General features: G+C 35.9%; 2 protein-coding genes across 3 annotated transcripts in view; both read left to right on the forward strand.

Moving 5' to 3' along the window:
* Positions 1–81: 81 nt before the first annotated feature.
* LOC126918445 (protein wntless) lies at positions 82–4,067 on the forward strand. Its single transcript, XM_050726351.1, has 12 exons — positions 82–330; positions 624–811; positions 882–987; positions 1,057–1,181; positions 1,259–1,414; positions 1,493–1,670; positions 1,743–1,870; positions 1,959–1,964; positions 2,036–2,197; positions 2,270–2,497; positions 2,611–2,764; positions 2,858–4,067. The coding sequence occupies exons 1-12, from the start codon at positions 225–227 to the stop codon at positions 2,956–2,958; spliced, it is 1,638 nt and encodes a 545-aa protein (XP_050582308.1). The 5' UTR covers positions 82–224; the 3' UTR covers positions 2,959–4,067.
* A 1,032-nt stretch (positions 4,068–5,099) lies between these two features.
* The window catches only part of LOC126918443 (ubiquitin-conjugating enzyme E2 H), a 52,025-nt gene continuing 43,563 nt past the window's right edge, over positions 5,100–13,561 (forward strand). For both annotated transcript variants that reach the window (XR_007711336.1, XM_050726346.1), the window contains exon 1: positions 5,100–5,773. Coding sequence is in view for 1 of the 2 variants with exons in the window: in XM_050726346.1 (XP_050582303.1) it covers positions 5,721–5,773 (53 nt within the window). In the remaining variant the exon portion in view is untranslated. The remainder of the gene's footprint in view (positions 5,774–13,561) is intronic.

The following is a 13,561-nucleotide window of genomic DNA, read 5'->3' on the forward strand; positions in this document are numbered from 1 at the left end:
GATGATTGGTTCATAGGATCTTTTTAGAGATTTTCATAAGAATTTCTCTAAATATTGGTATGTCACAGCTTCCATTTTGAAAAGCGAAGCTACTCGAAAAGCACGTTAAACTGCTCTTCACATACTTTCCGAACAAACGCGTCTCCTTGTGCGTCATTTTGGTGACTTTGTATTTTGAACAGATGATATTATAAACAAGTACAGTAAATAATTGTATTTAAAAAATGCAGGGAACAATCATAGAAAATTTAAGCGGTAGAAAGCTTTCGGTACTTGTAATATTACTCGTTATCGCGCAAATAGTTTGTTTTCTAATAGGCGGGCTTATTGGTAAGTTAAGAAACGTCAAACATTTTTGTTACAATTGTTACAATTCTGACTATAGTTAAGTGCTAAGTTTGATTTTAAATGTATTAAGAAGATACCGGATCATTTGTAAATAAATAGTTGTATATTTACTTTTTTAAATTTTATTGAGGATAATTATAGAATTTATCTATTCTTTGTAACGAAAATTGTATTGAATAAAAGTGATGAATTTATTTACTAATCATTCCAATTAATGAAATTGGTTACTACAAATGGCTATTTATAAATCTATTAACTTATATATAATATTTTAGCTCCAACTCCAGCTAGTAGCCAGAATGTGCTTGGTACACCTTGCAAGGATATTCGTATAAATGGATCTGAACCAGGAGGAGGAAAATGGTTTTATTCAAGGGGAAAAGGATCATGTACTCCTGTTGATATGAATCGGTTTAGCTTTGACAGTCACCATCAAGCATATCAAGTTGTTTATACATTTCAGGTATGTGTTTGAAATTAAGTTATATCAAGAAATACAAATCATATTTAAATATTTATTATTTATTTTACAGATGCCTGTACCTAGAAGTAGCATGCAACTTGATTATTCTAGATGGCAACAAAACTTAATAGGTGTTTTGCAAGTGGATATTGTTTATCACAGTCAGATAGAAATTGGTGATCTATCAAAAAATATATATCTATTAGTAGATATCAGTTATGTATATTAACTGTTATTTCTTGTAGCTCCTAGGACTAAGATAACATTGGATGCAAGACTTGCTTATAGGAACAAAGGAGATCCAGATGATGCTTGGAAACCATATGCAGCCTCTGTGGTAGAAAGAATGCTAGATTGTAGTATTGACGATGTAAATATATAAAATAGCAGTTATAATCATATTAATTAAAGTAGATATATATTTATTGATATAGTTATTTCGCACAGGCAATGGAGCAGTATAATTACAACTGTAGTGTGGTACCATTGTTTGAACTTGGATCTCTGTTTCATGATTATTATCTTCTAAATATTCGTCTTCCTGCTGATACTGATAAAAATATTAATCAGGGTTTGGGACATATAACTGATTTATGGTTCACAGTAAATATGTAGCATTTCAAATTTAATTTTTACATATATAAAGTTTTGAAGTATTAAGTTAGCATTTTTATATTTCAGGCTATCAATCAAAATGGTGGATTTACAAAAGTGTGGGTCAGTTTAAAAACTATTTACTTTCCAATCGTCTTGTGTGTTCTTACTTGGTACTGGAGACGAGTACATATGCTTTCCAGATCACCAGCTTTGTTGGAGTACTTACTTTTAGCATTGGGCATAGCTTTGTCATTTTTAAACAGTAAGTTGTATAGTTTTATTTCTGTTATATAAGAATTGACTATATACTTATATTTGAATGTAATTCTTTTAGTGCCTCTGGAATATTTAACACTTGCCTATGATATGCCATTTATGCTTTTATTGGGTGATATTAGACAGGGAGTGTTCTATGCAATTCTTCTATCTTTTTGGCTTGTGTTTGCTGGAGAACATCTTATGGTATGTACATAAAATATATGAAAATAATTTGGCTTTTTACATACTAATGAATTCTTTCTGTTTATGCATCATCTTCTATCACCTACAGATACAGGTAAGTCTGTCATAATATTTTATACGATTGTTTTGTCGTGAAAATGTAATTTTTTATTGTTTTCTAATTAGGAAGGTGAACAAAGGAATTCTCTAAAATGTTACTGGCGTCATCTTTCTGCAGTAGGCATTGGATGTCTGTCATTGTTTGTATTTGATATGTGCGAACGTGGGGTGCAATTACGAAATCCATTCTACTCAATTTGGGTTACAGATCTTGGAACTAAATTTGCTGTATCCTTTTGCACTGAAAATCTTCTTTCTGTGTCCGAACAGTTTGTATTCCTTGACGTATACAATAAATAGTTATCTTTTATAATCTTAGCTGGAGTTTCCGCTGGCGTGTACTTAATATTCTTGGCTTATATGATATGGAAAGTATTCATGAATATTAGTGCAAAACGAGCTGCATTACCTAGTATGAGTTCGGCACGACGTTTACACTATGAAGGTGTAATATATCGATTTAAATTTTTGATGATTGCTACGCTATTGTGTGCATCATTAACGGTTGTTGGTTTTATTCTTGGCCAGGTATTTATTTCAATATTGAGTTTGTAAATATTGCGTTAATATTAACAATTTAATGTGTGAAGGAGAAATAAATTAACGCAGTGAGGAATGATGTCATTATACTCATAATATAGGTTGCGGAAGGGCAGTGGAAATGGGATGAAGAATTACATTTGGAAATGACATCAGCATTTTTCACTGGTGTATACGGGATGTGGAATATTTACATTATAGCATTATTGTGTTTATATGCACCATCACATAAACAGTGGCCTATTGAACCATCCGGTAACTATACTTCCTGTATATGTTTCTATATCTCTTTATTAATTATTTATTGTACCGTATTCTCAATTTGGTGTGAATTTAATTTTCTTTCAGAAAATAGTATTAGCGAAGAAATTGAATTTTCACGTTTGTCTACTGATCCTAATGAAACGTTGTCTTTGACAGCATTCGCACGAAAAGCAGCATTAGAATAAGTAGTACACATTTTTTATAAGAAGTAGAACAGTGGTAACCGACCAGTCAACGCAATTTTGTACTTAAACTTAGCATGAAAAATTATAAATATGAATTAAGGACTTCCGATATTTATAGAGAATGCAAGGACTGATAATACTCTGACAAGTAATCTTTTAATGCCAAAATTAATTATTTATTATGAAAAATATTTTTTAAGCTTTACTTTTTCTATGGTACATTTACTTAATATTTTATATACTTAACAACTATTACTTCTAAGCGAAATGAATAGCGAGCCATTTTATCTCTAGATTTTCTTCATGTTCGTCTTTGTACGTTATCAAATTAGAATAATACATAGGTATCGTTATTTTATAAAACATTCCATCTTAAATCTAAATATCTAAATATCTTCTATCGAACAATTCACATTACCTACTTTCGTTAACGATAAACAATCTATTCCGTCGTTTCATAGAACATATCAATATTGGGCATTTATCCATAACTAACATTTGTAAACGTGCATTTTAATGGTAGCTATATGATAGTGAACATGGGTATTTCAATATTATTTATTATTATCATACAAAAAGGATTAATCTACATTTGGCAGTATTAAGTTCCTTTCGATCAATATGTATAATATTATTCATATTTCATACATATTTTTACTAACTCCGATGCATTATTGCTATAATTATTAGAGTTTAAGACGTATGCATGCAACAAGGTAGACCTGAACAAAGTAAGAAAAGAGGTGCAATAAATTTGTAACAATTTAGTAGAATGAATTTAGTGCATATTACTTATGTAGAGTACTTACATTTGAAGCAGCAGAACTAGTATTTTCTATATCTTCAATGTATTGAATGAATTGTATCAATGAACAATAATCGAACAAATTTTGTATATTATTAATTATCATATTTTTGAAATAATTTTAAGAACATGAAATAACTAAAATGTAACGTATCGATATTTTAACAAACTCAAATTTTTGTATATTTTTATTATTGAACTTTGGTATAGTATTTACTTCACACATTTTTCTTTTGTACATTAGACAAAATTTTATATTCGTAATTTTTATACATTTTTTAAATAAATCAATTTGTTAGAATAACTTTATCGAATTACTAAATATTATAATACCATATGCGATATATGTATATATGTTATGTATATGTTAATATTCTCGTTGTAGATATGTCTTTTGTTTCAACGTTATTAAACGTCCAAGTAAAAGGCGAATTGTGCCACATTCGACTTGTCGAACCGTCCTCGCAATTTGTTTGTCTACTAGAAGAATAATTGCTGTGTAATTGAACTATTTCCTCATAATTTTATTCGTATACGCGCTCATTTAATTTATCATAATATGTGTGTGAAGGGTTAATTTCAAATGTCAGATTTCTTAAAATTTAATAGATATTGGATTTTATATCGTTGGTTAAAAAAGGTATTTATAGGATATTTATAAATATTTTGTGTATCGTTTATATCTTATTATTATTATTTATATAAATATCAGAATTCTCATAATGTATTTAAATTCAAATTCCAGATATATGTCATTGATGTATACTATTTCACAGTGTTACCAGGGACTAGTGATTTTTTTATGTATTTTTAAAATTAAACATTAATCAATTCATATTCAAATTTATCCATAATCATCTTGTACTTATTTTCATATACGATAATTTTATCACAAATGTTTTGCGTATCTTAAAATCATAAATACTTCATGACGTAAGTGGTTATATATTGTACGTATATTGTAATCGTCTTATTTACGGAATACAACATTAATTTAATGTTTCATATATGTTTCGCAACAAAGTAAGTAATTCGCGTAGATAAAGCATCAAATAATAAAATATAAACAAGTACTGGAATATGTATATTCTTTGAAATTTGAGTATATTTCTTTTATAAAATATTACCACATACATATATCTATTGGGTATGGAATTTGAATTTCGTAGTTTTCTAGAAAATGAAATAGCAGGCAATATTAGGTAGTTTATATGGAATTCGGTCTAATTCTAGTAATATTGGTTGACCGAAAGAACCAGCGGTGATTCGTTGGATCATAGCAGGGATTTTGTATTGTGCGCGCGCATTCACTGGCACAACGTGAGACAGAGGTAGCAGCAAGGAAGAGAGCAGTGCAGAAACGGAATCAGATGCAGTGAAGTCTGTGAGTTGACAGTGGGGTGCACGAGAACAGGCGTTCAGTAGTGGTGGAGGCGGAGGAGGTTTAGGGGAAAGAATTGTTTTCTGTGTGCGCGAGAAACGTGTCGACAAGTAACGAGTCTCTGAAAACGGGTCGTCGTTGGTGATGGTGAAATGATTCTCTAGCCCGAGGTTTTTGACTTGGTCCGGACGGACAAAAGAGGAAGACCTTTTGTATATCGCTGCTGTTCAAGAGACCGTACGTTTGTTCATCCGTAGAAAACATCATTAAACGCTGACGTCGCGGAATTCGTCCCGTGTCGTTTTCCTTCGTGGCGAGCGTCCGAACATCCAACGACTGACTTAGCGACCATCACGCGCGCGTGTCTTTGTTTTTTTTTCTCGGTGCTGAATAACTGTACGAGGAAAACAGAGAGAGTGTGTTATATCACAGTGGTGAAAAGACCGATACGTTTCGTGGGTTTCTGCTGTGGTAAATAATCCGTAGCAGTCAGAGGCCCTTCCTAAACGACAATCGAGCTCAGCTGATTCAAGGACTTGCTGCTGAAGGGCTCTGCTGCGTTAATAGACGATAAATATGTCGTCCCCCAGCGCTGGAAAACGACGTATGGACACGGACGTTCTCAAATTGTATCCTTGAAATTCACTTTTATTTCTCCTACTTGCTATTTGTATCTCTGTCTTCTTTTTTCTTCTCCTTCTTCTCATCCCCACTTCTTTCTCTCTTTGTCTCTCTCACCCTTCTCCTCCCTCGCCACTCTGCTTGTATCCCTTCCCATTTTCTTGTTCTCGTTCTTTCTTTCTCTTTCGCTCTATCGCACGTGCTTGCAATCGAGTGCAAGAGAGGCCTGCACATGGGTTTGCGAATGCAAGACCTACGCAGTATGCATGTGCATGTTACCGCGGGATCGGTTGTTTATCATGTATGATCGGTTTATAGGTCGACGAGAAATAACGCGGTGCAATGTCAATGGTGTTTCACGAGACGATGAGGGATATTTAATTCCTCGTTTTGTCGATGACGGGACACAGCTGTTTTTAACCAGCTGACTCTACGTCTCTGTGCTACGTGTGTGCGCAGCTTTATCTTATTCGTTTATTAACGCACGGCGAGTGTATGCTATACGGTCGTGAGATTTAAAGGTTAGATTTCATTTTTTTTTTTTCTTCAGTTCTTTGTTTCATCTTAGCCTTTCCGTTTTCTCTTGTATCGGAGATTTCACTAACGAAATTTTTAATGTCGAGACCGGTTGATTCGAATGGACTCGTATTTGAAATATCTTTTATATTTATACGTGCATTGGCAACCGTAAATGTTACAAGTTGCGCGTCAAAGAATGGCATACACATACATACATATATATATGTGTCAGCGTTGGTTTGACATAGAGCGAAGCGTAACTAACGATAATTGAGACGTCATCAACGTGTTTCAACCTCAACCGTGTAGTTCATGGGAATGGCGCGATGTGTTAAATTTTACACCGGTAATAATACGTAAAAACGATAAACAATATGAATAAGGAGTAAGAGGAGAAGAAAGGGCAATAAAAATAATATAGTTACAACAATGTCGCGATTTTTTCTTTTCATACAATGATATCTTCGATAAATCGCGTGACAATAGTGACTAATAATTTCTTAACCCTCCACGGTAAACATTTGAGTTAGATGGAAAGAACAAAGGTAATATACACTTTCTCATAGAAACGCGTAGGAACGATGACGTTTCCCATCGCTTCTAATCATCGTATTTAAAGATAAAAAGATCAATCGTTTTAATATCACGTACACCTCCTAAAGCGTTGTTTTAATATTACCAATGTCATGGAATTCGTTATTTCCAACTTTCGTTTAATCCTCGATGTAACAAACTAACGTTGACACAAAAAATTAAGGCATATAGTAATTCTCAATTATAAAGACAAAAGAACGAATTACAAATATACCTGTACATGTTTGTATCTGACCTCGATTCGTAAGAAATTGATTTTTGCGTAACGTAACGTCGCGTCTCGCTTATCATTGCTGTGCAGACGTTCATGTACGAATGCTAGTCAGTTTTTCTAGAACGATGATTGTCTCTCTCTCTCTCTCTCTCTCTCTCTCTCTCTCTCTACCGAGTTCTTTAGTGCCTCGTAACATCGATCAGTCTTTGTTGAAGCTTACATTAAATTTGCAAGCGTTTCGGCGAGCAAAGTGAATTGGACGCGTTCGTTCCTTCCTCCTTCGATAGAGATCCCCCGTGTGAGTTTTCAAATTTCTCGAAAGCCTTTCTCTCCATTCGTTTACGCGTACTAACGTTAGTAATAGTCCATTTTTGGAAAGGTATCTGCCTTTGTGCAAACACGTTTCTTATAAATTATTCTTCGTTGTTTTAGGGAAACTCGACAAAATTTGTATGTGTCTTTGTCTGCGGGGTAAATTTTTCATTTAGCACATTTTTTATTGTAGTAATATGTGTTTGTAATATTTTCACCATTGCCTATATTTTCATATTAAAAATTTCCTTTTTATATTTCCTTTCAACCTTGAAAAGATATTTAAGAACAATTGGATCGAAAGTATTGGGGTATTTTTATAAAAAATAAAAATAGCAGAAAGTTACACGGTTATTTACTTTAAAAGAAAAGGATTGTTTGTTTGCGTAATAATGAAAACATAAAAAGATTCCAAGCGAAGCTAAAAGAAATCGATGCAGGTCTGCTTCAACGGGAACTTTAAATTCTCGCATTTCAAATTCAACTGAATTTATACGGCGATTCGATCAGATAAATAAAGTTAGATAAATATTTCCATTTTAATAACGGTGAAAGCGGACTGTATGCATTATAGAATCCATATTAATAGCGACTTCGTGATAAATAAGCCGACAGCCTGACTCGTTATTTTTTTTTTTTTTTTCACCCGGATTCGATTCAATCGAAACATATTCTCCAAAGGAGACGTTCACATCGAAATAGATTGAAAGCCGAATTGACTGTTATCTCGTGAAACGGAAATGTGGGAGGAACCGGATGCGTATCGCGTACAAATCCCTCGCTCTCTATTTTAAGTTCTTTCTCTTCCTCTATACTTAAGCCTCGCCTATTTTATGAACACTTGTATTTTCTAAATTTTTCCTTCTCTCGTCCTTAGAGACTTAGGATTTGCCTACTACGATCTTGCTACGTTAAGTTCCGATATACCTTTTTTCTCCGAGAAATTTTTTATTCGCATTATTTGAAATCTGACAAATTAATTCCCGATTGTGTTCGTCTTTTCTTTCTTCTTTTAATTTGCACAAATTCGGATTGGTTTTTAATAAATTGTCTTTCTGTTTGGAGAATCAGTAGCTACTGGTAGAACTTGTTTCTCTTTTTTTTTTTTTTTTTTTTGGGGAAAATTCCTGGTAAATTAGTTTTTAGTAAACTGGTGTCGGCACAGCATTTTTCCATAGGGTTTCGATTGAATCTCCTTGAATTTTTTTTTGATAAAATGTAAAGTAGTAGTAGAGTACGAGTAGAACAGCTAAAGTCGACTCTCGTAGTGGAATGGAATCTTTGATCGAAATAACTCGAAGGTATTTGCACATACTTTGCTCTTTACTCGAGTTTCTTTTATCGCGTGAATTTCTATGCTTTTGTATTCCGTGTACGCGAAGAGTAGAAGCGTAGGTATTCGTTTTTCAAGATTTTATTAGGGAGCATGAAACGGTTAAAATGCTGGTAAAACGGTTAAAGTCAATTAACGTTTACGACGAAGGAATGTTTCGTTACACGTTCGTTTGAAATATATCCGTTTTATCTGCTATTCGAGTTCTATCGGTTATTCGTATTTCGTTCTTATTATTTCTTATTATTTTGATATTGTAAAAGAAAAGTACGGTCTGTATAGTTCTATTAAGAATTGCTTTCGTTAGCATAGCCTGACCATTTCAAATATCAATATTAACGACGACCGTTTAAACGATAAAGATAGCGAATAGAATATTAATTAAAAATATATATGTACATACATCAACACGTATAATATTTCTTGTTGCGTAACTTCTTATCGTTTCTGTAGATATTAAAAAGTCACCAAGTTCCCTATAATAGGCGGTGTATAATGTTGTCGACACAAATCCAGCCGCATTGAAAAACACTGTTTAACGTATTGTAAAACGTATGTATTAGAACATTCATCGTACGATCACAAAGTGTCACCTTGAACGCCTACATGACACGAATGACAAAGTTTGCTTCTTCTTCTACGATCGTAATTGCATATTTATATGCAATTTCGATTGATCTAACGTTGCATTTATCATTCGATCTATGCATTTTCATTCGAATGTCTTTCGATCAATGGAAACAGAGGATCGATAAATAAGCGACAATTTTCGATCTCTGTTGGTCTTCTTTCAATTTAGTAGGAAATATTCGTACGAAAGGCAAGGTTTCCATTTCGGCAAACGACGTTTCATATATCGTTTCTAAAACACATATGTAAAAAGATAGCGTTTAGAGAGTTATTACGCAATCGTTATTTTTCTAAGATTAAACATCCTCGTATAATCATTCCGAATAACTAAATATTCTAATCGTTTGCCAAATGAATCTTTTTTCCATAGTATAAATATATATAACTTTATTCCATCAAGTTTTATCGTAATATTGAATTTTCCCGCGTTTTTACGCGTCACGACGTGACAAGTATTAAGCTTCGTTCACAAAGTGCCGTTCGTTTCCCGCCGTTCCATACGCGGACATCGAGACAGACGACACCCAGGCAAATCGAACGATGTAAAGAATTCAACACAATCGTGTAATCGATTTTAATCGGTAGACCGCGGCTTTTCATTCGTTTGCAGCAAATTTGAAAGTATAAAATCGCGCAGAATGCGAGCAATAGAATATAGAGAGAATATATAAAAAATATATATATATATATATAAAATATTCGAATCACAGGTTCCATCTTTTAATTATATTCTGGAAAATATGAATTTGCATAAAAATGCTACCAGTAGCTACCAGTTACCACGATGCAACGTTATCGCGACTTTTCTCGTTCCACGATGAATCTCGAATTCGATGGACGCATCGAACGCGTTCGACGGTTCGCGTTACTCACATGCTCCGATGGACACTGTGGCGGGAACTGTTGGTATCGCATCGCTGAAAGGGGATGAAAGTTCATTAAAGTAAATTTCGTTTGCGGATGTCGTGTCGTTTCGCTGGTAACGATATAGTTGCGGTAAATTGCGTTCACGGAAACTGTATATATTCAGCCAATAATTTCCATTAGTCCGGCTCTCTAACGGCGCGGCCAGGTGAGATACACGCAGATGCGGTCCCGGAAGTGATTCAATTATGGATCGACGATATTCGATGGACCTCTCGCAAGATTCCTTGTACGTCCACCGAAATTGAGCTGATCAATTACACTAGTAATTAACAAGCTCCTCGGTATGTACGGTTAATGGCTCACCCGTAATGGGTTTAGAGGCACGCGAGCAAACGCGAGAAGGTACATCAGGGCCGCTATCTGCGTGATGCGATTTTACCTGGGCACGCGTGTATCGGTGCGTTTCGATGGCTCGACCTACGTGCATGTGTACGCGTCCTCGAGCCGAGGGCTCGGCGGTGGGGAAAGAAGGGTTGGCTGGTAGGGCGTTCTCGCTCCCTTTCCGTATTCGTCGTTGAAAGCTTCAATTATCGTTCTCTAAATACCGGAGATTGGAGTTAATCGATATCTGGGATATTTGCATCGGGGATCGATTCGATTTCGTATGGGGCGAAAGAAAGGAAAAAAATTGATTTAAAAACGCATACAGGAGAGTGTGTCGTGAAATACGGATGGCTCGATATCGCTGGGAAATTGGTTCCTTTAAAAGATATAGAGCGTGATCTTTGGATACGGTGGTTGGAAGATTTTCGAAAATTTTCCAATACTTGCGTTGGCTGGAATTCTTCGACCCGTTTGTTTTCCGTTCTTAATCCAGGATGATTCAGTCGTTTAAGTTCAAGCACGTTAGCAAGTACGTCGGGTCGTAAACGCGTAGGTGGAGGGTACTCTTCTTTGAAATTTAAACAACTTGTACTTGCAAATTTCCACGGTTAGTTCGATTAGGCTGTTTGTTACGCTAGGTGAATTTAGCATGATCTTTAGCACGAATTTCGGAGCACTGCCAAACGCGAATAAAAGCGGAAAACGAAGTGCAACGGGCTGATCTCGTGTCCGATGGCCGCCTTTGTTTACGGTCGCGATCATATAGATCTTCTCGTTATTATTACGTACATAATGATATTGTTGTCGCTTAACGTTCGATGTTCCTATCCTATTAATTTCTGTTATCCGTTTAAAAAACTCGCTATAATTATCTACGTGCGCATAACGCGCTTTTCACGGTCTGATGTGCTTTACGCCCGTTTCATTCGGTTTAACCCGAGTCGTATCTTCACTGTATACATACTTGCAATTTTTCTTTTTTCAAAGATACGCCGCAAGACTATCGGATAAACAACGCAGAATACGAAGAAATTGCGCGCATATATACTTCCTTCTTTTACCTCGTATTGCGTTCATAAACATAACGCGTACGAACGTAATGCGTATTGCGCATCGTGTTCGCAAACAGATAGAAAATGAGATTCGAATTATTTGGAACAAGAATTATTATATGGTAGAAACATGGCGAGCAGATTGGAACGAGTGAAAAATCGATAATCAAAAATTGAACGTTCGCAGGGTATCGGAGAAGGAAGAGAACAAGGAAGAAAGACAAGCGATACGAGATTACGTCGATCGAACCGTGTTCGTTGTTTTTACGCGTGAATATTTGCGATGAAACGCACTCGCGCCACCGAAACGAACACTCGACTCAGTCACCGTATCTCGTTGCGAACTTATCGAACGATAAGCAGCTACCTAGAGACGCGTCTTCCAAAAATAAGATACAGCCAAGGGCGTATCGCGTATCGAGTCTTTTAAAACGAACGTGTGTTTGTGCCTTCGCCACGGACAGACTCGGTAAAATCGGGCGTTGATTCGCACGTGCAGTTTATTTCGATACACAGCCGCGTGTAGTTTTCGCGTGTATTTCGAGAGAGTCTAGCGATTCCTCCATCGAGCGGAGTGGCGCAGAATGCCAGACGATCGAGCGGGAAAGAGAATCGAGAAAACAAAGATGGACTATGAAAGGCGGAACGACGGAGACTGTCAGAGACTGTTCTTAGCGAAACGCTGGTTCAACCGATACTGTAAACAACAGCAACAACAACAGCCACGGTAACGTAACGGTCTTGCAGATCGAGTAATCGTTTCCGCCCCTTTCTGACGTTACTCGTACACCTTGGCTATGCGGGTCGAATGCACGAAGACCGTCAATGAAATCCAGGTCATTATGACATTCGATGGTTTGTACGCGTACACGCAGCATGTCTTAGTAATTTTAATAGAATCGGAAAACGCGATTCCACAATGACGAACAAGGACGAAAATAATACATTTCTAATACGTGGCTTTGTTTTCGCGACAATGATATGGGTACACGCGTATTTTAACTATGCCACGGTCGAATGGCTTTCGTTATAGTTGGTATCGCTACTTGGCACTGATAGTGGCACAACTAAAAAGCGGAAATTTTATAGCAGAGGCTTTTTAAAATTTACATAGGAAGCTTGGTGAGTCATTTTTAACGACGCTATAAGACCGATATAATAAGACAAGATATGCCACTGTTCGCGAAAACAGTAGAACCGTGGATTTGTAGAGTCGCAAAAATAACAGAAGATGAGCCAGGCTAATAGCGGCATAAATAGGTGATAATCTTCCCTCTCCGACGCAAAACCGATGGAATTATAAATACGCCGTTTTACATAAGAAAAATAGAAATATAACGTAGACGTTCTATTCGTTCGAAGCAAATTCGAAAGCCTTTCAGTTGTTCCATTATCGATATATCTGGCAGCGATATATCGTTCGTAATATTTCATTTTACGTAACACCTTAACATTTTCCCTTCTAATCGCATAACCGATCACCTCTGGTTCGATCGAATGATGATTAACTCGATCAATTTAAAGTGGAATCTACTTAACAATACGACTTCGTTTCCTTCTCAAACGCACTTTTCTTCTCACGGACAATCGGCTACGTCGATGATATCGATCCTGTCGAATAACGTTCGTTCGGGTTTACGCTAATCGAATCAATCGTTTCGATATCACGGCGGAACATCGTGCGATCGTTTGGGACTGTTATACGGGACGTGGAATTAACTTCTTCTCGGTGCGATAACGCATTTCGCGTTAATTTCTATGTTAATCGTTCGTTCTTGCAACTTCCGCGAGTCGTTCGCGAAAGCACGCAACAATGAAATTCCTCGTACATACATAGGACGCAAGAAAACGTGATACTTCCGGCTGAGTAATATGTCGGCCGACCGATATT

The sequence above is a fragment of the Bombus affinis genome, chromosome 7 (assembly GCF_024516045.1).
Source record: "Bombus affinis isolate iyBomAffi1 chromosome 7, iyBomAffi1.2, whole genome shotgun sequence".
Classification (NCBI taxonomy): domain Eukaryota; kingdom Metazoa; phylum Arthropoda; class Insecta; order Hymenoptera; family Apidae; genus Bombus; species Bombus affinis.

What these genes read in the sequence shown, in the direction of transcription:
- LOC126918445 (XM_050726351.1), top strand. Translation starts at nt 225, where the DNA reads ATGCAGGGAACAATCATAGAAAATTTAAGCGGTAGAAAGCTTTCGGTA. An exon ending in TCTAATAGGCGGGCTTATTG is followed by an intron (nt 331 to 623) that starts GTAAGTTAAGAA and finishes ATAATATTTTAG; the next exon opens with CTCCAACTCCAGCTAGTAGC. An exon ending in TAACTGATTTATGGTTCACA is followed by an intron (nt 1,415 to 1,492) that starts GTAAATATGTAG and finishes TTTATATTTCAG; the next exon opens with GCTATCAATCAAAATGGTGG.